The sequence below is a fragment of the Magnolia sinica genome, chromosome 17 (genome assembly GCF_029962835.1).
Source record: "Magnolia sinica isolate HGM2019 chromosome 17, MsV1, whole genome shotgun sequence".
Taxonomy (NCBI): Eukaryota; Viridiplantae; Streptophyta; class Magnoliopsida; order Magnoliales; family Magnoliaceae; genus Magnolia; species Magnolia sinica.
The window spans coordinates 46,711,993-46,738,288 of record NC_080589.1 but is presented as its reverse complement, the minus strand read 5'-3'; the positions used below and the strand labels follow the sequence as shown (position 1 = coordinate 46,738,288).

The window sequence follows — 26,296 nt, the reverse complement described above, 5'->3', positions numbered from 1 at the left end:
GTGCAACCAAACATGCCATAAAAGAAGGGAAAAACACACTTCTAATACAAAGTAGGCTTGCACCAGGGGTTTGCATTCAGCCTCTACCTTATTGAATTGATTATGGATGAGCAAATGATAAATTTGTAGGAAGAGATCCTATGGTGTATGCTGTTTGCAGATGCAGTTTTGATTGACGAGAAGTGGAAGGGCGTAAAAACAAAATTATATTTATGGAAAGATGCTTTAAAATCTAAAGGATTTAAAATTAATTAAGACTAAAGCAGAGCATATGGAGTACAAAATTTTCAGTAACAATAGGAGTGGGAATGAGGAATTAGTTAAGGTTACTGACCAAGAAATTTTCTATAATGACCACTTTTGATACCTTGGGTCGATAATTCATGAGTGGAGAGATTGAGAAAATGTTTCCCATAAAATTTCAAGTGGGGTGGAAGAAATGGAGATGTGCCTATGGAGTTTTATGTGATTGTCATGCACCACTCACACTGAAAGGAAAATTTTATCAGATGGATGTAAAGCCAGCCATGCTTTATAGGATAGGATTTTGGGCAATTAAGGAACATTTTCAAAAGATGTATAGCTAATATGAGGATGTTGAGATAGATGAGTACAAGACAAGGAAAGGATTAGAAATAAATGCATTAGAGGGAGTTAGGAGCAGTATCAATAGGCAATAATATGAGAGGAAGTGGACTTGGATGGTTTGGTCATGTGCAACGGAGACCAAGAACTGTGCCCGTTAGGAGTGAGTTGTTACAACTTTAAGGCTCTAGAAAGGCAAAAGAAAGCCCCAAAAGGATGTATGAAAAGACTTGATTGCCTATGGTCTAATTGAAGTTACGTCCCTTGATAGAGTGGAATGACAGAAAAGGATTCATGTAACTGACCCCAAATAGTTGGTATAAGACTTTGATGATGATGATGATTAGCTTCACGAGAAACAAAGGAAAAGGCAATTTCACCGGTAAATCTCTAGGATCTCAAGGCATTCTACTGCCACGAGGTCTTCTTTCTTGTCTGGTCCAAACAGTAGAAGATTGATACCCTGAGTAACACAACGTGAAACCATTTCCCATATAAGGAATGCTATTTTAATATGGCCATAACATAGCTTAATGGTTGTTTGGTATATATATCATAAGACAGCTTTTGCGATCACATACAATTTGATGTAATCTCTGAGACACTGTTCATTGAAAAAGACTGGTTGGATTATAAACTATAGGATACAAACTATTCTTTATACCACTGCTAAGGTACCATAGCACCATCTGCAAAAGCTATGATCTCACTTTTGCGAGGCGTGCTCTTATCTCTTCTAGTTCTTCTTCATCATCAACACCCTCTGCGATAGCTTCTTGCTGGAAAAAAAAAAAAAAAAAATCATAGAAAAACTTATTGTTGTTCTTATTGAAGAGGGATTATAGGGTCCTGGTCATATTCCAAACATGTGTGGTCCACATGGTTCCATGATCCAAGCTGATCTGATCAGCCTCACAATGGATGGTGTATGCCCCATAAATCTACTACATTGGAAGTCCCTGGCCCTTTGATGTTTCCATTGAATGTAGACCATTGCTGTGCTTAACCATATACTTGTAGACCTACGCATTGATGGGTTGGGATCTTACGACCTGGAAGATTTACAGGACATCCCATCCATGGTGGCCCATCTGATTAATTATCAGGGCCTCTGACAATCAAGTGAGTCAACAAACAATATATCTACTGATGAGCAGTACCCTGTAATTCCTCGCAGCAATAAAAGGAGAATGTATTGCAAGTCATGCATACCTCCTGTGCGGTTTCCGCACTTGCAGGTTGTTTTGTTCTCTCTTTCCTTCTGACAGCTTCTGGAAGTTGTGCAGCAGTCTCCCCAGCTATGCTAGTTAATACTTTATCTACTTCCTCTTCAATTTCCTCTTCAATGTCTTCTGAATCTAATGCAGTATCAACGGCATCATTTACCATCTCTTCAATCACCCCTGCCTGTCCAAAATAAATAAGCAGCCATTTCCGGCAATGAGGATGATATTTTAAAATGTTGCCATTTTGAAGTATATACCAAAATTGTCCAGAGAAAGAAGCACATGCTATGAACCACGTGTCATCTTTTTCATGGTAATCAAGCTTGTGCCATCTTTATTACATTTTGTTAGAGGTTTCTTCCAAACTGTAAATCCCAGCCCATCCACATGCAAGCACATGAGCCAGTATGGCACACGTGTGAACGTGAGTTCTCCATCAGGTAAGCTACAATATTTTGACCCTCTGGCCTAAAAGTTAGGCTGTTTCATTCAGATGGTCCAGTGTACAAAACAAACAGGGCCCCTCCCTCCCTCCCTCACTGCAATTGAAACACCCTGATTTTCAGGATAGAAGAAGTAAACAGTGGTGAAGGAAAGCTGAGATCTTGTCCTGTTTGCCACATTGGCATGTCATGCATATGGATGGCAGGGCTCTGCAAATGGGTGGGCTTGGCAAAAATACTACGTTGTTAATATGTATAGCCATAACACTTTGACGAATTGCACCTACCTAGTTGCACGAAGTGTGAAGTGGCTACAGATCTGGGTGTGGGAGCAGGGAAGTGTCTGTTTCAAAATGTAAACTAGTATAAATAGGTAGGAAAGTGGGAGACGGATCGGAGCAAGAGCCCAAAGAGTGATTCGAACCAGAAGCAGCACCTAGCTAGAAGGATCCTGCAACTAAGCACCTACCCCTCCCTGTGTAGCTTATATTAAATATGCGGTCAGACTAAATAATACCCAGAGCTCGTCATTTCTACAATGCCAATGTGGGTGATTGATGCTCAGATTAGAACTGTAGACATTACAAAAAAGTTCAACAATTTTCACCTTTCCACAAGAAAGCAGGAACAGTTTCATGCCAACCACAAAGCCCATAGCCCTGCCTTATTATTCTCTGACATCCCAATAAGCTTCAGTGCAGACATGGCAGACATCTCCTGGCTCACCTCTAGTGATCCCCTCTGATTCCTGCTGGACAGGGACTGCCCTTGAGCAACCATTAAATTGGAGTTCTGACATTTCCTTGGGACGGGGCACTCAAGCCATGTGAGGGATTAGACATGGGTTGGTCATATGCATTTTTTTTAGTATCAGTTACGAAATTAAGTTATGGCTGCATCAGCCATTATGAACCATAATCGGTCACCCGGACTTATGCGCTATAGGGGTCAACCGGTCTGTTATGATAAGAAAAAAAGGATCATATCGGCCATATCAGCCAATACAGGCCAATATGCTCCATATCGGAACAGGGCCGTTACAACTTACATGGGCCAATATGGGGCATAAAGGCCTCAGTTTGAAATTTCTAATTTTAATTTCTCTCATTTTTCCATTTCTTTCTTCATTTTAACCAATAAAGAAGTTTTGAACTAACTTTAGATTAGATCTATGCATAGTTGAGGATCAAAACAAAAGATTTGAGCGGGATTCGACGAATCGAAGCAGAATGGGCTATCTGGGGGAATATCAGAAGAAGGGATAAGCCATAACCTTTTGTTTTTGTGCATATGTAATTGGCCCTAATCCACCAAACCATGGAGGATTTGTGTTGCAGGACAGCCCTAATTATGATGCATGATCATGGAGATAATTAAACAGCGGAAATAAAAGGAATAAATGATCTAAAATTCTAACAGTAATCATCATAACTGAGAAAATCATAAAGGAAACATGCAATGGATCGGGCCATCACTACAACCATGGGTTATGGAATTCAATTACTACTTAGGTTGGATCCGGCGAGGGATGAGACCTCCCGATCTTGCATGGTCACACCCAATCGATCAATGAAGATCACTAGTCCGAAGAACCAAGAAGTTTCTCGGATTAGGGATTTGAGAATTTGGTGATTTAGGGTTTAGATCGGTTCTCAAGATTTTGATCGAAGAAGGATTAGCCAAAACTGGAAAATAAAAGGAAGAAAATTATTACCTTGAAGAAGTTGGAGGGACACAAGAAGAAATTAGAAGAAGAAGATCAAGGGGAGAGAAGAAGCACCATTAGAGAGAAGAGAGGAAGGATGCAACCAAAGGATTTGCTTTTTATTAATTAATAGTTAAAATTCGTATTTAGGGCTTTAGCCCACTTAAATAAGCAAATAAAGACATAAAATTACTAAAAGACCCCTAATTAAGTCAAAAACACGCAAATAACATAAGTATGAGAAAGTTTGGGCGCTCGGTCTTCTTTCTCCAATCTTCCTTCACATGTTTCATTGGAATATTTAGTTGAATTAAATAGACTATTAAAAATCGAGAACCAAAAAAATAAATAAATAAATAAATTTTGAGAAAGAAGAACTTATTGAATGAGTCGAGGCGTGGTGAGTCACTCGGCTTGAAATCGAATTTGCTCCCCTTGGACGGCGTCCCAAGTGCAACAGTTTCCAGAGCAATCGACCTCCGGATACAACGACTATGACCGGTCCCAGTGGTTCACTGTACACAGGCTCGAACCACTTGCGGTTTAATCCGAAAGTGCTGAGTTGACTCAACGATAAACTCGGTAGAAAAATGCTTAAAACCGAATATCCGAGAGCGTTTTATAAGAGAAGAATTTTTCGTATTTGAAAACTGGAATCGGTTGTCTTTATATAGACTCAAGTGGTGCATAAGCACCCTTTATAAAAGGTTAGGTCCGTTGGGTTTAATCCCAACAGGTGCGACCAACCTGAAGGGACATCTCTCTGGTTTAAAACGAAAAGCGCAAATGCGAGTATACTCCCGCACATACGATCCTGCAAGTACCCATACACAAACCGCACCCGCGCCACGCCCGGCCGTCCCGTCGCGTCGCGTCGCGCACGCGGACTCGGCTCGGCTCGGCGCGGGCTCGCGTGTGTGGTCAATGGCATAGATTAGAGCTATTGGCATAGCCCCCACAGACCAAATTCACATGCCCCCGAAAGGGGCTCAAGCCCTAGGCAAAAAGACTATCTTATATATAAGATAGTTTACCTTTTCAAATCCAATGTGGGACAAAATCCACAACTCAAAAGTACTACAACTTTTCAAAATTGGAGGGAAATTACCGAAATTTTGAAAATTCAAATTTTAATACTATTTTAAAACAAAATACAACAATCCCCCACATGTTTTAAAATAAAACCCTTTCGGATTAAAGTGTAATAGTTGTGCAATGGTGCCGGTGTCACCATAGACTTGAACCGACATTAGAGTAAGCAAGACAGGTCTACAGGAATCAGGTGACACCATAGTCTTGAACCTGAATCCTTTTAATGTAGATCGCAAGTACATGCCACTCACACAACTCTTCTTCTACAAGTGATTCTGCGGTTCGGTGCGTTTCGGCCATACACCATTACCTGGATTTCATGAGTGCTCTAGAGAATTCGCCTAGATTCTCATAGGAAGCGGCCTCCACCTCCACACCCATATAGGTGAATTCCATCAAGTGTATGCAGCAACTGTATACACCACCAAATATATGGCTATGGATTCATTAAGAGTTCTAACAACTCATCCTTCTGCGTTGCTGCTCATCAATGCAATCGTCTACCTCATGTCTTGTTGTTTACCCATTGAACATATCTCATGGGATCTCCACTTGTATAGGTTGGGTTGCCGACACTGGTAGCTCATATATTAGGCTCAGCCCCATTCCCTTCGATGTATCATTGACTAACCTTTTAGATAGTCCTTTGGTCAGAGGATCTGCTAGATTCTTTTCTGACCTCACAAAGTCAATAGATATGACTCCATCACGCAACATATGTTTCACTATGTTGTGTTTGAGTCTAATATGCCTGCTCTTTCCATTATATATTTTACTCTTTGTTTTCGCTATAGCTGCTTGACAGTCACAATGAATAGATACGGCCGATACAGGCTTTGGCCACAATGGTATATCAGCTAAGAGATTTCTAAGCCACTCGGCTTCTGATCCAGCCTTTTCTAAGGCAATAAACTCGGATTCCATAGTAGACCGAGCGATACATGTCTGCTTGGTAGACTTCCAAGAGACTGCTCCTCCACCTAAAGTGAAGACATATCCACTCGTGGATTTTGTCTCATCTGAATCACTAATCCAGTTAGCATCACTGTATCCTTCTAATACAGCAGGAAAACCATTATAATGTAAACCATAGGCTATATTGCCTTTTAGGTATCTCAAAATCCTAGACAAAGCATTCCAATGCTCTTTTCCAGGGTTATGTGTATATCTACTTAGCCTACCTACTGCAAAAGCAATGTTTGGTCTAGTGTTTGTTAGATACATAAGGCTACCAATTATTCTGGAATACTCCAATTGAGACACGCTATTTTCTGTATTCTTCATGAGAGTCACACTATAATCATAAGGAGTACTGACAGGTAAACAGTCAAAATGGTTAAACTTTCTCAATATCTTCTCAATGTAATGAGATTGAGATAATATAATAACATTATTTTTCTTGGTTACTTCAATACCCAAGATTACACTAGCCTCTCCTAAGTCTTTCATGTCAAATTAGATGACAAGAATTTCTTAGTTGTATTAACTAATTTAATATTAGTTTCAAAATAAGCATATTATCAATATAAAGGCATATAATAACATAATCATTTTTAAAATTTTTACTATATACATATCTATCTACATCATTTATATGATAACCATTTGATTTTAAAACACCATCAAATTTTTCATGCCATTGTTTAGGAGCCTGTTTTAAACCATATAATGATTTAATTAGTCTACATACTTTATTTTCTTTTCCTGATATCTTATAACCCTCAGGTTGTTCCATATATATTTCTTCTTCTAAGTCTCCATTTAGGAAAGCTGTCTTAACGTCCATCTGGTGTACCACCAGTTTATATATGGAGGCTATCGCTATTAAGACCCTAATAGTTGTAATTCTAGTTACAGGAGAGTATGTATCAAAGTAATCTATTCCTTCTTTTTGTTTAAAGCCTTTCGCTACCAACCTAGCCTTAAACTTATCAATAGTCCCATCTAGTTTTAGTTTCTTTCTAAACACCCATTTACAACCTATTGGTTTATTTCCAGGTGGTAGGTCTACAATTTCCCAAGTGTTATTAGATATAATAGATTCTAACTCATCATTTATTGCTTCCTTCCAAAAGGTTGCATCTGGAGAGTTAATTGCTTCTATATAGGTTGTAGGATCATCTTCTACTAAGAAAGTGAAAAAACCATCTCCTAGGTTAGTTTCTCTTCTAACCCTAGTACTTTTTCTTGGTTGTATCTCTTCTACTACTTTCTCGTATGCATTTTTACTAGTAGATGCAATATCTGATTCATTGACTTCCTCTATTCCTATAGATTTAGATTTCATAGGGAATACGTTCTCAAAGAACTCTGCATCCCTAGCTTCTATAATTGTATTAGGATCTAGAATATTATCCTTAGTTTTTAAAACTAAAAATCTATAGGCCGCACTGTTTTGTGCGTAACCTATAAATACACAGTCGGTCGTTTTAGGACCTAACTTTCTTTTCTTAGTTTCAGGCAATCCTACTTTAGCAAGACACCCCCACACTTTAATATATTTGTAACTAGGAACATGATTCTTCCAAAGTTCATATGGTGTTTGTTCAGAAGATTTAGAAGGAATCCTATTTAGAATATAACAAGCAGATAGAATTGCTTCTCCCCACATATTTGAGGGTAAGCCTGAACTATTTAACATAGCATTCATCATCTCTTTTAGAGTTCTATTCTTACGTTCTGCTATTCCATTCTGTTCTGGTGTATAAGGAGCTGTAGTTTCGTGAACTATTCCATTCTTTTCACATAATTCTCTAAATTGAGAAGATTCATATTCACCTCCTCTATCTGTTCTAAGTCTTTTAATTTTTATATTTAACTGATTTTCAACTTCAATTTTGTATTTAGAAAAAGCATCTAAAGCTTCATCTTTGTTCCTTAATAGATAGACTCTAGTGAACCTAGAGTAATCATCTACAAAAGTTATATAATATCTTTTTCCACCTCTAGACATGTGATTTCTAAAATCACCTAAGTCACTGTGTATTAACTCTAATAGAACAGATGATCTTTCTATTTGTTTAAAGGGTTTTCTAATGAATTTTGATTCGACACATGTTTCACATTTGTCAAATTCTTCATTAGATATATTAGATAATAAACCTAATCTTTTCATTTTCTTCAAAGATGCTATATTCACATGACCTAATCTACTATGCCATAGATAAAAAGGTTCAACGATATAAACAGAACTGAATGTCTTCTTATTATTATCATTGGATACATTTATAATGAATAAACCATCGCTACAGTACCCCTTACCAACAAAAGTTTCATTCTTAGTCATTACAAGCTTATCTGAATCAAATACTAACTTAACACCAGCCTTATTGAGGAGTGAACCAGAGACCAAGTTTCTTCTAATGTCGGGCACATGTAGGACATCATTCAACATTAGAGTCTTTCCAGAAGTGAGTTTCAGAAGTACTTTCCCTTTCCCTACAACTGGAGACGTTCTAGCATTACCCATGAACACCTGTTCATCATCTCCTGATACTTGGTAGGAGGTAAACATGCTACGATCCTTGCACACGTGCCTAGTTGCACCAGTGTCTAGTACCCACTCCAAGTTGTTTATAAGGAAGACTTCTGACACCACAACTACTACCATGTCAGACTCATTGCCTGTTTCTGTAAGATTAGCCTGCTGCTTATCTTTGTTTTTCTTAAGCTTGTAGGTTTTGACATGATGCCCAGGCTTTCCACAGTTGTATCAATTTCCTTTTTTCTTGAATTGATTATTTGCATTCTTCTTTTTGAGCATGCATTCATTTGCATAATGTCCAGGTTTGCCACAGTTATGACAGTTGCCCTTTTTCTTATTATTTGCCTGACTTGATTCCACAAGATTCGCCTTTGAATCTATCTCATTTTTATTTTCTTTTTAGTCCCTGATTCATTGGCCTCCTCTATTCGTATGTGTACGATAGTGGTTTCCAAAGAAATACCGTTCTTTTTATGTTTTATTCTATTCTTATATTCTTTTCAGGAGAGCGGTAACTTTTCTATTAGTGCTCCTGACAGAAACATTTCATCCAACTTAATTCCTTCTGTCGATAGTTCGTGAACTAGACTTTGAAAATCGTGAATCTAATTTGTGACAAGTGTATCGTCTGTCATTTCATAATGAAGGAAATTAGCAATTGCATGTTTCTTAGCGCCTGCATCTTCTAATATGTATTTCTTTTCCAAAGCAGTCCATATGTCTTTAGCAGACACGTAAGAAGCATACACGTCATATAGTTCGTTGGATAAAGAGTTTAGAATATAATTTTTACAATTATTTTCATCTGTTACTTCAGTTTGATTTGCTGGATCTATAGTAAATGATTTAGATAAAATGTATGAAACTTTCAGGGTGGTCAGAGCGAACATCAGTTTCTGTTTCCACCGTTTAAAGCATTGTCCAGCGAACGGTTCGATTTTGGCTAACTCAGTAGAAGCATTTATTGTTATTGTAGCCATAGTCTATGTAATTCAACAAATTCGATTTCAAGATTGTTGGAATATTTGGTTAAATTAAATAGACTATTAAAAATCGAGAACCAAAAAAAGAAAATAAATTTCGAGAAAGAAGTACTTATTGAATTGAGTCGAGGCGTGACTGAGTCACTCGGCTTAAAATTGAATTTGCTTCCCTTGGACAACGTCCCAAGTGCAACAGGTTTTCAGAGCAATCGACCTCCAGGATACAACGACTATGACCCGGTCCCAGCGGTGCACTCACTGTACAAGGGCTCGAACCACTTGCAGTTTAATCTGAAAGTACTAAGTTGACTCAGCGATGAACTCAGTAAAATTCTTAAAACCGAATATCCGAGAGCGTTTTATAAGAGAAGAACTTTTCGTATTTGAAACTGGAATCGATTGTCTTTATATAGACTCAAGTGGTGCATAAGCACCCTTTATAAAGGTTAGGTCCGCTGGGTTTAAACCCAACAGATGCGACCAACCGGAAGGGACATCTCTCTGGTTTAAAACGAAAAGCGCAAATGCGAGTACCCATACACACCCACGAGAGTACACTCGCACCGCACCCAGGCCCAGCCCAACCCGTCCTGTCCCGTCGCGCACATGCACATGGACTCGGCTCGGTACGGCACGGGTTGGCGCGCGCGCGTGTGCTTAATGACATAGATTAGAGTTACTGGCATAACCTCCCACAAGACCAAATTCACATGCCCCCTGAATGGGGCTTAAGTCCCTAAGGCAAAAAGTTTATCTTATATATAAGAGAATTTTCTTTGTCAAATCCAATGTGGGACAAAACCCACAACACAAAATTACTACAACTTTTCAAAATTGGAGGGAAATTACCGAAAATTTGAAAATTCAAATTTTAATGCTATTTTAAAACAAAATACAACAGTGGGGTCCACAGTTTCGATGGTATGAACATCCTACACAAATGACAGGTCTTCAGCTCCTCAATAGTTGCCTATCTACAAGAACGGCACTTGTGGTTGGTGCTTTCTTCATTGGTACACCTTGAATGTACTTGTGTCGGCATCAATTCCCCTCGGGTGAGAAAATTTTAACTCCGACAAGTTGAAACTTTTATAGCGCTCGAGTAGATCTGGATCAATATCCTGCAATGCATCGCCCGACAGCCACATAGATTCAGATGATGGTTTGTTCTTCCACTTGACAAGATACCTTTGGAAACCCCCATCTCTCGTGGATACTATCTCGTTATCCAAGATTTCCTCAATTGCTTCGTTATGGGTAATAGGTGGAGGAATGGGTGGAAGGGGTTGGGTAGCAAACTCAGAAAAAGGCCATGAAAGGGACGATGTATCAACAATGGGAGTATGGGCACGGACTAGATCTTCCACATTAAAAGTTGGATTAATGCTCATTTCAGGTGGAAGGTCAACCCGATACGCGTTGGACCCAACCTTTTGTAATATCTTGAATGGTCCAGCACTACGCGCTTGTAATTTCTTTACAGATCCTTGAGAGAATCGCTCTGGCCTTATTCGGACCATTACATAGTCTCCTTCTTGAAATTCTTACACTCTACGATGAGAATCAGTTGAAACTTTATAATCATCATTACTCTTATTTAACCACTGTCTAATATGTGTATGCAAATCATGAATATGGCGTGCGAATGCATCGGCTGACTCAAAAGACCTTTGGGTAACAGACATAAGTAAGAGATTTATGGGCATTCTAGGTTTATAACTACTTACAATTTTAAAAGGACTCAACCCTGTAGATCTATTAACTGACCCATTATAAGCAAGTTCAGCAGTTGGTAAAATTAGGCCCCAAGTCTTAACATGTTCACCCACTAGACAATGTAGAAGATTTTCAAGGCTACGGTTTACCACTTTAGTTTGACCATCTGTTTGTGGGTGGTAAGCAGTAGGAAATAGCTAGGAAATTGCAAACGAGTTCCCATAATGTGCCACAGTGTCTTCCAAAAATAGCTAGTAAATCGAACATCACGATCAAATACTATGGTTTTAGGTAACCCATGGAGACGCACCACACCATCAAAAAAAAGACGACCAACATGAGACGCATCTGACGTCTTCGAACATGGGAGAAAATGCGCTATTTTAGAAAAACGGTCCACAACGACAAAAACTGAATCGTGCTTTTTTATAGTCTTGGGAAGCCCGAGCACGAAGTCCATACTAATGTCCTGCCACGGAGCATGTGGTATTGGCAATGGCGTGTACAGCCCAGTATTTTGCTTTCTTTGCTTTGCCAGCTGACATGTTTGACACTGTCCTAAAACTTTGGCTACGTCTCGCTTAAGGCTTGGCCAATAGAAACGATCTTCCACGAGGGCAATGGTCTTATCACGACCAAAATGGCCAGCTATCCCTCCTGAATGAAGCTCCCAGATGAGGAATTCACGAAGGGACATACGGGGAATACAAAGTCTGTCTCCCTTGAAAAGAAAGCCATCTTTAAGAACATATTCACCCATAATATGCTGGTCACTAGAGAGCGACGCGTAAGTACCCCCAAAATCAGGACATATGGGGTATTCATCTTTCAGTTGCTCAAATCCGACTACTTCTACACTCAAGGAGTTGAGCAACACCACTCTCCTACTAAGGGCATCCGCTGGTTTGTTTTCAACCCCGGCCTTGTGTTTCAAAACAAACGAATATTCCTGAAGAAACGTTACCCACTTAGCATGCTTTGGGTTGAGTTTCTTCTGAGAATGCAAATATCTCAAAGCCTCATGGTCAGAAAACAAAACGAATTCTTGCGGTAGGAGGTAGTGTAGATTGCACTACCGCATAAAATTCTTTGTCGTAAGTGGAGTATTTTTGTTTTGCCTCATTCAATTTCTCACTGAAATAGGCCACTGGGTGTCCTTCTTGACTCAACACTCCACCTATACCGACACTAGACGCATCGCACACTACTGCAAAGACTGTAGAAAAGTCAGGTAGACGCATGACAGGAGCTTCCACCATCTTGCCCTTAATTTCTTTAAAAGCCTTGACGGCGGCTTTAAACCACACGAACTCTCCCTTTTTCATGCACTCGGTAATGGGAGCCATGATCGTGCTAAAACCCCTAATGAACCGACGATAAAAAGTTGCTAGGCCGTGAAAACTTCGCACCTCATGAATGTTCCTTAGTTCTGGCCACTCAACTATGGCCCTGACTTTTTCAGGGTCTGCGCGCATCCCTTCAGATGACACTATAAATCCTAAGGACACAACTTGGTTAGACATGAATGCACATTTCTTAAGATTAGCGTACAACTTTTCCTTCCTAAGGACACTACAGACCTTCTTTAAATGTTCAAGGTGTGATTCCTTAGTGGTACTATAAATAAGAATATCGTCAAAGTACACCACTAGGAATTTTTCCATGAACGGCCTCAAAGTTTGTGTCATCACCCGCGTGAAAGTACTGGGTGCGTTAGTCAAGCCGAAGGGCATGACCAACCACTCATACAGCCCATCTTTCGTCTTAAACGCCGTCTTCCACTCATCTCCTGGGCGTATACGAATTTGGTGATATCCACTCTTGAGGTCTATCTTAGAGAATATAGTGGACATGGCCATCATGTTAAGCATATCATCAAGTCTAGGTATTAGGGAACCTATACTTGAGAGTAATTTTGTTGTGGCACGGCTGTCCACACACATGCGCCACGTGCCGTCTTTCTTTGGCGTCAACAATGCAGGCACGGCACACGGGCTCATACTCTCTTGGATGAAACCCTTTTGCAGAAGCTCATCAACTTGCTTCTTCAACTCTGCATGCGCTGCAGGGTTCATCCTGTAGTGAGGAAGGTTCGGTAGAGTAGACCCTGGGACAAGATCAATGGCATGCTGTATGTCCCTCATAGGTGGCAACTCATTCGGTAAGTCTTCAGGAAATACATCACTGTATTCCTTCAGGACCGAGGTCACCTCACAGGGCAACTCTGATGGAACCTCAGGTGTAATTTCTCTAGCCACAAGGGCATACACCATAGAATCCTCCTTAGCCTTTTTTTCAAACTCTCTTGTGCTGATTATATATAAAGACTTAGGTTTGGATTTCTCCATTTCTCTAGGCTCACTTGCCTTCTCATCCTTCTTCTTCCCTAGTGTATTCTCAGGTGTTATGGGATTAAGTTTGATCTTTTTACCATTATACATAAAAGTACACGCATTCGAACGGCCAAAGATCGTGACATCATTATCGAATAGCCACGGTCTACCTAGGATAACATGTCCCACATCCATAGGTAAAACATCACACCACAGGGACTCTTTGTATGACCCAAACTCGATGGGGACTAGACATTGCTGGGTGACAGGTAGAGATGTTTTGTCAACCCAAGAAACTTTATACGGGTCTGGATGAGGTGTGGATTTCAGTTTTAAGCGATTTAAGGTGCTAGTGGAAATCACATTCTGACAACTTCCACTGTCCACTATCACCTTACAATTCTTTTCACCACACTTGGCAATAGTGTAGAAGATAGTGCTTCGACGCCAGTCAGCACTACTTCTAGACTGAGCTAACACACGCCTGACTACTGCAAGCGTTGCTTCTCCATCCACTTCTTCATCAGTAAGTCCTCCTTCAGGGTGATACTCTTCAACTTCATAATCACCCTGGTCATCTCCACCCTCGTGGGACTCGCCTATAACTAAGGCTCTCCCACGGCTCTTCGTAGGACACTGATTAGACATGTGGCCAAGGTTGCCACACTCATAGCACCTCACTTGGCTCATGTTACTAGGACCGGCACCAAGAACCCCTTTGCCCTTGTCCTCCCTAGGCCTAGGCGGAATGGTCGCCTGTGCCCTAGGTTGATTACCAATATTAGGTCTAGTTCCTTGGGAACTAGATCTAGCATTGGAGTCTCGGGACTCAAAACGACGAACGACAGGAGCCTTCAGATATTGCTCTAACTCCTGCACGACTTGATATGCTTCATCTAAGTCCGTTAAGGGCCGAGTAATAAGCTCGCGCTGAAGATCCGCACAAAGGCCCGTCTTAAAACGCGAGAGCGTTACTAAAGGGTCTTCTCGGATATCACATCGCATCACATACTCTTCAAATTTAGCGATGTAGTCAGCGGCAGGCATTGACCCTTGGCGTAAGGATTGCCATTGGTCAAGGAGCTTCTGACGGTATGAGAGAGGAAGGTACTTCTCCTTCAACTTCTCTTTCATCTCATACCAATGTGTGATAGGGGCTCTACCAACTCTCTCTATCCTACGCTCGGTGTTGGTCCAGAAGAGCTTGGCTTGACCCACAAGCTTCATCTTAGCAAACCGCATTTGACGGTTTTCTGACATGCCATACCACTCAAAGTAGTGGTCCATGTCAGCAACTCAGTCAAGGAATGCCTTGGGATCCAAGCGCCCATCAAAACTCGGGGCCTCAACTCTCACACTCTTCATCGCACGCTCATCTAGATCATAGCGGTCTTGATGACCACATGTGGCTCGTGCCTCTCGCACCACACCACGACCGTTACCACGATCTCTATCCTCACTACCACCACGTGTGGCAGCACGTTCTTCCATGATTCCTTCCACTTGGGAGTGCGCATCTTCCCCTACAGCGGGGTTTTCCTTTTGGGACGCCTCTAGTTGCTCCACCTTAGTCATGGTAGTGGTAATTTGGTTCTCAAGGCGGGCAAACTCACGCCTTTGACCCGCTTCTAGGGCGGTTATCTTTTGTATCAATTGAGCAAGTTGCTCAGATAACTGCTCGTTATTCATGGTAGGTTGAAGTCCGAAACCTCTACCTCTTCTCGTGGGCATACAATGAAGACTTGAACCAAACTCTACCTAACTAGACTACTAGGTGTTATGACTTTCAAGATGAATGCGATGAATGCAAAACTACTATGAACTGACACAATTAAGTTGAAACAGGAAACAACTCAAATCTGGAAATTTTCCAGATTAGGAACTTTCTAAAATTGGAAAGTTTCTAAAATTGAAAACTTTCTAAACCTGGAACTTTCCTAAGTTAAACCTAAAAATCAAAACCCTAATTTGATAACTCGATCTAGACAAAAACCATGCAAGCCTTGGCTTTGATACCAAATTTGACGCAGGACAGCCCTAATTATGATGCATGCTCATGGAGATAATTAAACAGCGGAAATAAAAGGAATAAATGATCTAAAATTCTAACAGTAATCATCATAACTGAGAAAATCATAAAGGAAACATGCAATGGATCGGGCCATCACTACAACCATGGGTTATGGAATTCAATTACTACTTAGGTTGGATCCGGCGAGGGATGAGACCTCCCGATCTTGCATGGTCACACCCAATCGATCAATGAAGATCACTAGTCCGAAGAACCAAGAAGTTTCTCGGATTAGGGATTTGAGAATTTGGTGATTTAGGGTTTAGATCGGTTCTCAAGATTTTGATCGAAGAAGGATTAGCCAAAACTGGAAAATAAAAGGAAGAAAATTATTACCTTGAAGAAGTTGGAGGGACACAAGAAGAAATTAGAAGAAGAAGATCAAGGGGAGAGAAGAAGCACCATTAGAGAGAAGAGAGGAAGGAGGCAACCAAAGGGTTTGCTTTTCATTAATCAATAGTTGAAATTCGAGTTTAGGGCTTTACCCCACTTAAATAAGCAAATAAAGACATAAAATTACTAAAATACCCCTAGGATAAGCAAATAAAGATATAAAATTACTAAAAGACCCCTAACTAAGTCAAAAACGCGCAAATAACATAAGTATGGGAAAGTTTGGGCGCTCGGTCTTCTTTCTCCAATCTTCCTTCACATGTGTCTTCCCTAAGTGGGGTCTTCTATATGTCCAATCACATGTGAAAGGTCTTCAGCTCCTCAATAGTCGCCTATCCACAAGGACGGCACTTGTGGTTGGCGCTTTCTTCGTTGGTACACCTTGAATGCACTTGTATCCGCATCAATTTAGAAGGGATTTGGTTGATTTTCGGCACATCAAGCTGATAGACAACATTCTTACCATAACGTTTTACTGTCTTTTCTATTTTGGATTATTTTTCAAGAATTTTTTTTTTCCTAAAACAATTTCGGCCGATACAGCCCTTATTGTCTGACATGGGTCTGGTACAACCCATTATGACCTGCATTGTACCAGTTTTGTGCCCGGCCAATACACCCACCAGTACCGTTATTCAAAAACTTGGTCATTGCAGTGTTATCAAAATCATATGATTCAAAAAAAAAAAAAAAAAGAATCTCTCAGTTCATATCATATCGTATGGGTGTACAATTTAAATCATACATGCAAATTGCAAATCTTAAATTATTGTATGAATTGTATCGAATTGTACAAATTGTATGATGATTGTAGACTGTGCAAATGGGCCCAAAATTACATAAACAAATCTTCTTCTTTTTTAATTTTTATTCACTTTTTCTTCTTTCCTTTTTACCCTTTTTTTCTTATAAAACATGATAAAGGCCCTCCCCATTTAAAAATATCCTCAAAATTTTATTTTTTTTCTTTTTGGCATTTTGATAATAAAACAAACCCAAATCTAACAAATTTTTTACTGACTCGATGGAATTGAATGCCATTTTCCTCAACGTGATTCTACACTCAAGATAGGTACAATGAACAAAATTATTAACAGAATCTTGTATGTTTTTTAAGAAAATTTCTTGCCAGACAAAAAAAGAAAACAAAGGAAAAAGACAAGAATCCTTTACTATCATGATATGTATACCGCATACACGTCCTCAATTGATACTATCATGAATGTTTCATTTTTCTTGGTTCATGCTGATGGGAAACAGATGATTGATGAGTTTTGACTCTTTTGTTTTATTTATATTTTCTCAGATGTTTGTGATATTTTTTAAGAAAACAGAGAAAAACCTTACAATTTATGATACAATTTGCAATTCAATATGATTTGAACCCTGTTATGATTTATGATATAATAACGATTTTGACAACATTGGCCATATGTCCTCATGTGGATCATCATATAGCCAATCTTTCAACCAATTTGCTGCTCCAAAATTTTTTAGGTGTTCCTTCCATTTCTACACCATGCACAAGATCTCCAATTATTTTTTGTGGAAATCCCTCCCTCTTCATTTAAAAAAATTTTAGAAAAAAAAAAAAAAAAAAAGGAAAAATAATAAAAATAAATAAAAATAAAAAAACTGTCATTGAAGTGCTGTAGAAACAAATTTTCTCTCTCCTTCCTCTTAGTCATTTTCACCATCATTATGAGGCCACCATCCTTAATAGGTGTTGACCTCTTCTACCCAAAGATCAGAAGTACTTATTTGCCAATTTTAATTCCGCAATGCAGAAATATGATGACACATCACAGGATTTTTATTTTTTATTTTCTTCGTTGCAGGGAAACACTTAGACAATCAATCTTTAGTTGTAGGTAAAAGCAGTCGTTACACCCCCTTCACTTATTCCCAAGCCGTCTAATTTAAGATTTTCCGTCCCTTGGAATGCAAACTCAAACCAAACCATACTCGTCATCTGTAGAGCTTCAATTATTTAACCAACTCAGCTAGGGAAGTAGCATGTTCTGTGATGCATATAGTGTGACCTTTGTTTAATCTGAGGCCATGTCTTTGGTCTGACATTCAAATATGATGCCGATTTATGGTACTTGTATTGAATAAGCAAAAAATATATGTTATAGAATAATATGTATTGTGTATGTGGTTTGGTGGTCAGTGTAAGCGCATGTGCACACTTCCCTTTTCTCCTGCGGAGTACTATATGCTTTATTATAATAAAATATTATATGTTAAGGCAAGCAAGCGTAACACAACATCTCTCCCAAACTCCTTCTTCTCTCTCAATATTTTCCTCTCTTCTTCACATTATCATCATCAAATCTTTCTCTACTTGATATCAGAGCATAGATCCAGGCATTCCGCATCCAAAACATTGAGAGGCGACACGTCACCTTGCTGACGTCAGCAGTTGTACAGCTGACGTCAGCATTGTACGGACAAATGGACTCCGTTTAAGCTAAAAGTTTAGGGGTTTGATAGATCTTGATTTTAAAAGATCTATCATGATTTTTTCAGAATTTATTGGATCTCCTTTCATGTTATTTTGGGCGAAATAGAGAAATTCGAAAATCGGCCCCATCTTCCGTGTTTCTTCGATCTACCTCAAATCGGTAAGCTTTTCTTTGATTTCTTTGCTCAAGATGGACTGAAATCTTCCTCCCAAGCTACCCATGGTGGATTTTTTACTTAAGATCACTGTTTGAAAGGTTTTGAACCTCAAACGGACGTGTGGTTGGGCCGTTTTCACTCGGTTAGGGTTTTTTTGACTGCGTTTCTTGGGATTTTTGGATGATTGATATTTGTTTGAGGTTTATCTCTTATTATCTTGAAGGATTGAGTGAGATAGAGTTGTTTGAATCAATCTTACTTGGCGTAAGGGCTCTCTTGGCATAGATTTATCTCTCTTGGACTCTCCTATGGCTGACAAAGGGCCCTCATCTCTTGGCATAGGGTCTCTTGAATCCAACCCCTTACAGATTACCTCAACTAAGTTGAATGGTGACAACTATCTTCAATGGGCACAATCTGTAAAAATATTTTTAGGAGCTCGTGACAAGTTATCGTATATTTTGGATGATCCCCTAAGCTCTACAGATGTTACTTACAAGACTTGGACAAAGGAGAATTATCAAGTTATTGCATGGTTGTTGAATAGTATGGATTCCTCGATTAGCCACTCAGTGATGTTTTTATTATCGGCTAAAGGCATTTAGGATACGCTTCATGATATGTTCTCAGAATCTCAGAATTTTTCATGGGTATTCCAGCTTATTCAAGAAATTGGTCGGTTCCAACAAAACTCAAGATCCTTAAAAGATTACTATTAGACGCTTCGGGGTATGTGGGATGAGTTGGATATGTATCAACCTCTTCCTTACAAATGTAAAGAGAATCATGAACATGCTCATAAGCAGCAGGATGATACTCGTATCATGCAGTTCCTAGCTGGATTGAGTTCTGATTATCTTCGTGTTCGAGATCAGGTTGTTATGTAGGATCCTCTTCCCCCATTCACGACAGTCTATGCCATGTGTCAGCGTGCTACTGTCTCTACTCTTCCTTCTCATTCATTTGTGCCACCCGAGCGTTCGACACATCTTGCTGGCGATCAGTCCTCTCTTGGTCTTCGGGTACCATCCTTGAGTTCAGGGTGCATTTCTGGTTTTGGCGGTCATGGTAGAGGCCGCGAGGGAGATCACAGTCATGGCGGCCTTAGTTTTCGTAGTCGTGGCGGACATGAACGAGGACGTGATGGTTCCCGCATTTGTTCACATTGCGGTGGAACTAATCACACTGTTGATTATTGCTAGCAGATACATGGTCATCCTACGTATGCCGCTGCTTATGTTGCATCCACTGTTGCTTCTGAGACACAGTCTTCCACCCCGATAGCTGAGCAGTCTACTTTAGGGGGAGTCTCTTATCATTTCTCGGGCTACATATGATACCCTTATACTGCTTCACATTCGTGATATTCCTGAGCCTTCTCACGCAGCTTCAGCCCAGTCAGGTACTACCCTTCTTGCATCATCCTCTCCTACTTCCTGGGTCATCGACTCTGGAGCTTCCTCCCATATGACTGGTAAGTTTCAATTCTTTTCTTCTTATTGTCCTTCTCCTCTCACTCAGTATGTCACAGTCGCAGATGGAACCCAATCTCCCATCTCTGGAATTGGTTCCATCCCTCTCTCTTCTTCCTTGTCTTTGTCCTCAGTCTTGCATGTGCCTCGTTTTCCATTAAACTTATTGTCCGTTAGCTCTCTTACTAAATCACTCAATTGTCCCATTACTTTCTTCCCTTCTTATTATTTGTTTCAGGACCTACAGACAAATAGAGTGATTGGTGGGGGCATGAGCGAGGAGGCGTTTATCTTCTCGATGATACACCCGTTGCCGCTTCTAGTTCCCTTTCTCTAGATCGAGAGTCCATGACTCGGTGGCATTGCCGCTTAGGCCACCCATCCATATCTAGATTGAGACTTTTGTTTCCCTCCTTATCTGTCACTAAACCATTATGTTGTGATATTTGTGAATTGTCTAAACATCATCGCGCTACGTTTCCTCTTAGCTCTTCTGGGAGGAAATCTCAACCTTTTTATCTGGTTCACTCGGATGTCTGGGGACCAGCTCCGGTTACCTTGACTTTTAGATTTAGATATTTTGTTACCTTTATTGATAATTATTCACGCATGGCTTGGATTTATCTTTAGAAATCTAAAAGTGAAGTGTTTGATGCGTTTAAAGTGTTTTATCATGAAGTGTGCACTCAATTTCATTGTTCTATCAAATCCATCCATTCTGATAATGGAGGGGGGGGGGGGAATACATGTCTATTGCCTTTCTATCCTTCTTGCAGGAACGTGGTATTTTGTCTCGGACGTTATGTGCTTGCACACCTCAACAAAATGGTATTGCAGAACGAAAGAATCGCCATCTTCTTGACGTTGCTCGAACCCTTATGCTTGGTATGCATCTACCTAAACATTTTTGGGGTGATACTCTCCTAACTGCTACTTTTCTTATCAATCGTATACCCTCACGTGTCTTGTCTTACAAATCTTCACTTACTATATTGTATCCTCATGATAATCCATTTCCTCTACCCCCTAAAGTTTTTGATTATACATGCTTTATTCAAATTTTGGATAGGAGTAATGATAAACTTAGCCCCAGGGCAATTAAATGTGTCTTTATAGGGTATCCTCGAAGTCAGAAATGGTATAAATGCTTTAACCCATTGACTCACAAGAAATATGTCTCTGCCGATGTAACTTTCTTTGAGGATATTTCATTTTTCTTCACTCCCGGCTGTTCCTTTTGTGATCCCCTCTTGCGAGTCAGGGGGAGTATGACTCTTATCTTCTTTCTACTAGTGATCATGGGAAAACTCCTCTCCCCTCTATTCAGCATCCTGTTGGTGATATGAGTGAGCCTAAGCCTCTGTAGATGTATCATCGTCGAGATAAATCTTCACACGCTCAGCCATCCACCCTTGCGCTCACTTTGGATGTTGGCTCAGGTGACTCTCCTACCTTGAGTTTAAATCTTCCCATTGCCTTAGGCAAAGGGTCACGATCTTGTACTCAACACCCCATTAGTAATTTCGTTTTATATGATCATCTTTCACAATCTTTTCAGTCGTTTGCAGCTTCCCTTTCATCACAAACTATTCCTAGATCTCTCTCACATGCTCTTTAGAGTCCTGATTGGACGAAGGCAATGATAGAAGAAACGTCTGCTCTTGAGAAGAATCATACTTGGGACCTTGTGCCACTTCCTTTAGGCCATAAACCTGTTGGCTGTCAATGGGTTTATACGATTAAGTTTCTTCCAGACGGCTCAATTGATCGCTATAAAGCCTGTCTTGTTGTTAAGGGTTACACACAGACTCATGGTATGGATTACTTCGAGACATTCTCTCCGGTGGCTAAGCTTAATTCGATTCGCGTTGTGCTCTCCTTGGCCGTTAATTTATCATGGCCCTTGTTTCAGCTTGATGTTAAGAATACATTTCTCCACGGGGATCTTGCAGAGGAAGTTTACATGCATCAACCTCCTGGCTTTGTTGCTTCTCACAACCCTACACTTGTCTGCCGGTTAAAGAAGGCTCTTTATGGACTCAAACAATCGCCACGTGCATGGTTCGAAAATTTTAGTCAGGCTCTCTTGAAGTTTGGCTTTGTTCGTAGTCATGCTGATCATTCTCTCTTTATATGTCGACAATCGACGGGCATCATGGTTCTCATTGTCTATGTGGATGATATTGTTCTGTCCGGTAGTGATTCTGCTTGAATGAGGGAGGTCAAAGATTTTTTGAAGACCAAGTTTGAGATCAAGGATCTTGGTCCTCTTCGCTACTTCCTCGGAATTGAAGTTGCTCGCTCATCATCCAGATTGGTCTTGTCACAACGAAAATATGCGCTCGATCTTCTCATGGAGACCGGCATGTTAGGGTGTAAGCCTGCTACCACTCCCATGGATACTTCACAAAAGCTTCAACCAGATGATGGTGCTCTCCTTACTGATCCCGAGATGTATCGACGACTTGTAGGCCGGCTTATCTACCTGACTATTACTCGCCCAGATCTCTCATTTGTGGTGGGGGTTGTTAGCCAATTCATGCAAGCTCCCTGTACTTCCCATCTCACGGCTGTCTACCGCATACTTCGGTATTTAAAATCAGCCCCGAGTCTTAGCCTCCACTTTCAGTTCCATGGTCATCTTCATCTTTCTGGATATTCCGATGCTGATTGTGTAGTACTTTTGATCGCCACTCTACATCCGGTTTCTGTACCTTCCTAGGTGGCAATCTTATAACCTGGAAGAGCAAAAAGCAGCCAGTTGTTACCCGGTCCTCGGCTGAAGCAGAATATCGTGCTATGGCTCATACGACGTGTGAACTCGTATGGCTTCGCAACCTTCTTGAAGAACTTGGCTATCCTCTTTCGGATGCTGTTCCTCTTCACTGTAACAACCAAGCGGCCATCCATATTGCTCGTAACCCAATTTTTCACGAACGAACCAAACATATTGAGGTCGACTGTCACTTTATTCGAGAGAAAGTCGCTTCTAAGAAAATCGTCACTCCTTTTGTTCGATCTGGGGATCAACTTGCTGATGTTCTTACAAAGTCCTTGAGTCGAGATGCTCTTCATCGTGTTCATGACAAGTTAGGCATGATCAACATCTATGCTCCAACTTGAGGGAGAGTATAGAATGATATGTATTGTGTATGTGGTTTGGTGGTTAGTGTAAGTGCATGTGCACACTTCCCTTTTCTCCTGCGGAGTACTATATGCTTTATTATAATAAAATATTATGTGTTAGGGCAAGCAAGCCTAACACAACATCTCTCCCAAACTCTCCTTCTTCTCTCTCAATATTTTCCTCTCTTCTTCACATTATCATCATCAAATCTTTCTCTACTTATGTTACTCATACATTTGGTGTCATTTGGGTGCGAGGAAGTTGGGTTAGAGAGGTAAGCATTCATGTAACTCAACTTTAAGGATGAAGACTCCTAGGAAGACAGATTACCATTTTCTGGAACGCGAGACACAGGCAGAAGGGGGAGTTATTCGATAATTTGCAAAGTGTGATGGTTGATATATGGCAACTAAGAAATTGCATGCATGGTATACATTAATTCAAACAAAACCTTCCAAATTGTGGGACCCACCATGCATGAGTCATTGTTTCAAAATCAAGTTGACTGAATGTTTTTACATTTGATTAATGGACATTTGTTGGTTGAATTTGGACTGCTAAAACCTTCTTGGGGCCCAAAAAAGTTTCCGATCAGGCATAAATTTGGTGTATGCACTTATTCTAGTGGAACTCATCTTCTATGTGGTTTGGATGGCATATAAAAATCACAGTGGGCTCTAGAAAGTTTTCATTGGTGGACGTCCCATTGTTCCTTGTGGTGTGGCCACTCACGTCCAAGCATGAACTGGTGCAACTGATGGAGTAGATGTCACACACACACACACACACACACACACACACACACACACACACACACCATGGTGGACCTCATGGAACTTTTTGTTGCATGCACTCCCATGTTGTCAGAAATTCCTGTCTGAAGGTAAAGATGCGTATAACTCTACATCGCAGCTTTTTGTTTGGGGCCGAACTTCCTTATTTTCAGAGAACTCGAGTTCCATTGGTTAATGGTTTCCACCACTAGGAACCCATCCAAAGTCACATAGCTTGAGGGGAAAAAAAAAGGTCACACAACTTGAGGAAGTTGGGTTATCAGAAGTGGAGTTACGGACATCCAAATGACCCCTTACATTAAGGGCCTGTTTGTTTTTCAAATCCCATGGTCAAAGCAATGTAAATGGGTAATTATTATTTACCCATGTATTTACACCCAGTAGCCGCCTCTTGACAATGACCTGATGTTGACAGGAAGGAACAAATAGGGCGAAGATTTTTTCCCACTAAAATACATGGGGTCCACTGTTATGTATGATCTTGATCCACACCGCCCATTCGTTTTTCCCTCTCATTTTAGGGCATGAGCCCAAAAATGAGACAGATCCAAAGCTCAGGTGGACCACACCACAAGAAACAAGGGGAAATGAATGCTTACCGCTCAATTTTTCTTTGGGGCCATAGAAGTTTTAGATCAAGCTTATTGTTTTTGTTTTCCCTTCATCCATGTCTGTGTGACATTATGAACAGGTTGGATGGAAGTTATACATCCCTGTGGGCCCTAGGCTCATTTAAAATTTCAACGGCAGATGTTCAATTCCTCATGTTTTCTATGTCGTAGACCACTTGAGCTTTGTATCTGCCTCATTTTTTGGCTCATGCCCTAAAATAAGCATGTAGAACATATGGTTGGTGTGAATCAGACACATGTATAGCGATGGGCCCCACAAAATTTACCACCATAATTTTGGTAAGATGACACTGTTTTGCGCCACAGTTTTTGAGGTGAAATTACAACCTCGTTTCCTCTTTTCCAATCAGGTAGAAAAAGTAATAATTGCCCATTTACATTGCATTTACCATGGGATTTGAAAAACAAACAGGCCCTAAGGCATCAACATAGCATAGGCACGATGTTGAATGCACCTACACCAGTTATCCACAATGGGATTTTAGGTAACATATTTGGAAATAATGGGTCTATACGTGACGCCACCATCAATTATGTGGTCATGATGCTACCTTCAACCAGGCACCAGAACGAACTGCTTCCCAAACAGTTAGAGACCATGGGAGGGTGGGTCTGTTGGAGATTTGGTAGGTAGCTTCAACGTTAGTTTTGTTGGACACTTGCAGTCTTTCTAACAGTTATAAGAAAGAAATCTGAAGTCACAAACCATTGGATGGTTCTTTGGAGACTGAAGTAGTATCTATGTTAGTTTTCTGGGACAATAGTAGCATTTCTAAGCTATCTGGTAGACATGCCATTTACCTCGGCACACTCTGAAATGAGTGGGGGTACATATGTTCCTATTAAAGCAATGGGTACTATGGAGTGAGCTTCATCTCCAGTACACAGTGCTCCAGCCATGCACCTCTCTACCAATATCAATTATCCCAATCTCAATTAAGCATATAAATTGATGTACAAGAGTTGATATAATGCAGATGTCATATTTCAGAGAAGGAAAGGTATCTTTGAAAACTAAAAGTAAATTAATGAAAAACGAAATACCTTGGTCATTTCTTTGCTGAATTCTTGCATGGTAGCAGCAACTTCTGGAGCCTTCATAAGGCCATTGACAAGCTTCATGACCTCAGCACTCTTAGACAGATGTCCTACTGTTCGGGCAGTTGCTGGAAGTTCAACCAATTACATCAGTATTCATAGAGAAATTTTCAGAGATTCAAGAGAGTATTCATCAAGGAGCACATTCAGCAGAAAATTGTGAACTTATTATACAGACGTGTAATGTCCAAAGGAACATGAATACACAGCAATACCAGGTTTTTGCCAAAATCATTGCACATCATCTCATGCTGTTCCAACTTTCAACACTAAAGAAATAAAGTGAAATGAGGTGGAATTGTAGTAAAAGGTTGCTCTGCTTGTCATGCACATGTAAACTTAAAACTATTATTCAAATGTAACAGCAGCAGCACCAATACTAATACAAATGCTAATAATGGTGCTGACAACAACACTGCCACCACCACTACCACTACCAACAACAACACACCACCACCAACAGCAACAACAACACACCACCACCACCACCACCACTACCACCACCACCAACAACAAC

General features: G+C 40.3%; 1 protein-coding gene across 1 annotated transcript in view; it reads right to left on the bottom strand.

The window, feature by feature from the left end:
- Nucleotides 1–1,057: 1,057 nt before the first annotated feature.
- LOC131230400 (vacuolar protein sorting-associated protein 24 homolog 1-like) overlaps nucleotides 1,058–26,296 on the bottom strand; it is a 46,715-nt gene continuing 21,476 nt past the window's right edge. Inside the window, exons 4-6 of the mRNA XM_058226306.1 lie at nucleotides 25,726–25,847; nucleotides 1,798–1,992; nucleotides 1,058–1,364 (exon numbers count right to left, since the gene is read on the bottom strand). Of these exons, the coding sequence (XP_058082289.1) occupies nucleotides 1,284–1,364; nucleotides 1,798–1,992; nucleotides 25,726–25,847 (398 nt within the window). The 3' untranslated portion in view covers nucleotides 1,058–1,283. The remainder of the gene's footprint in view (nucleotides 1,365–1,797; nucleotides 1,993–25,725; nucleotides 25,848–26,296) is intronic.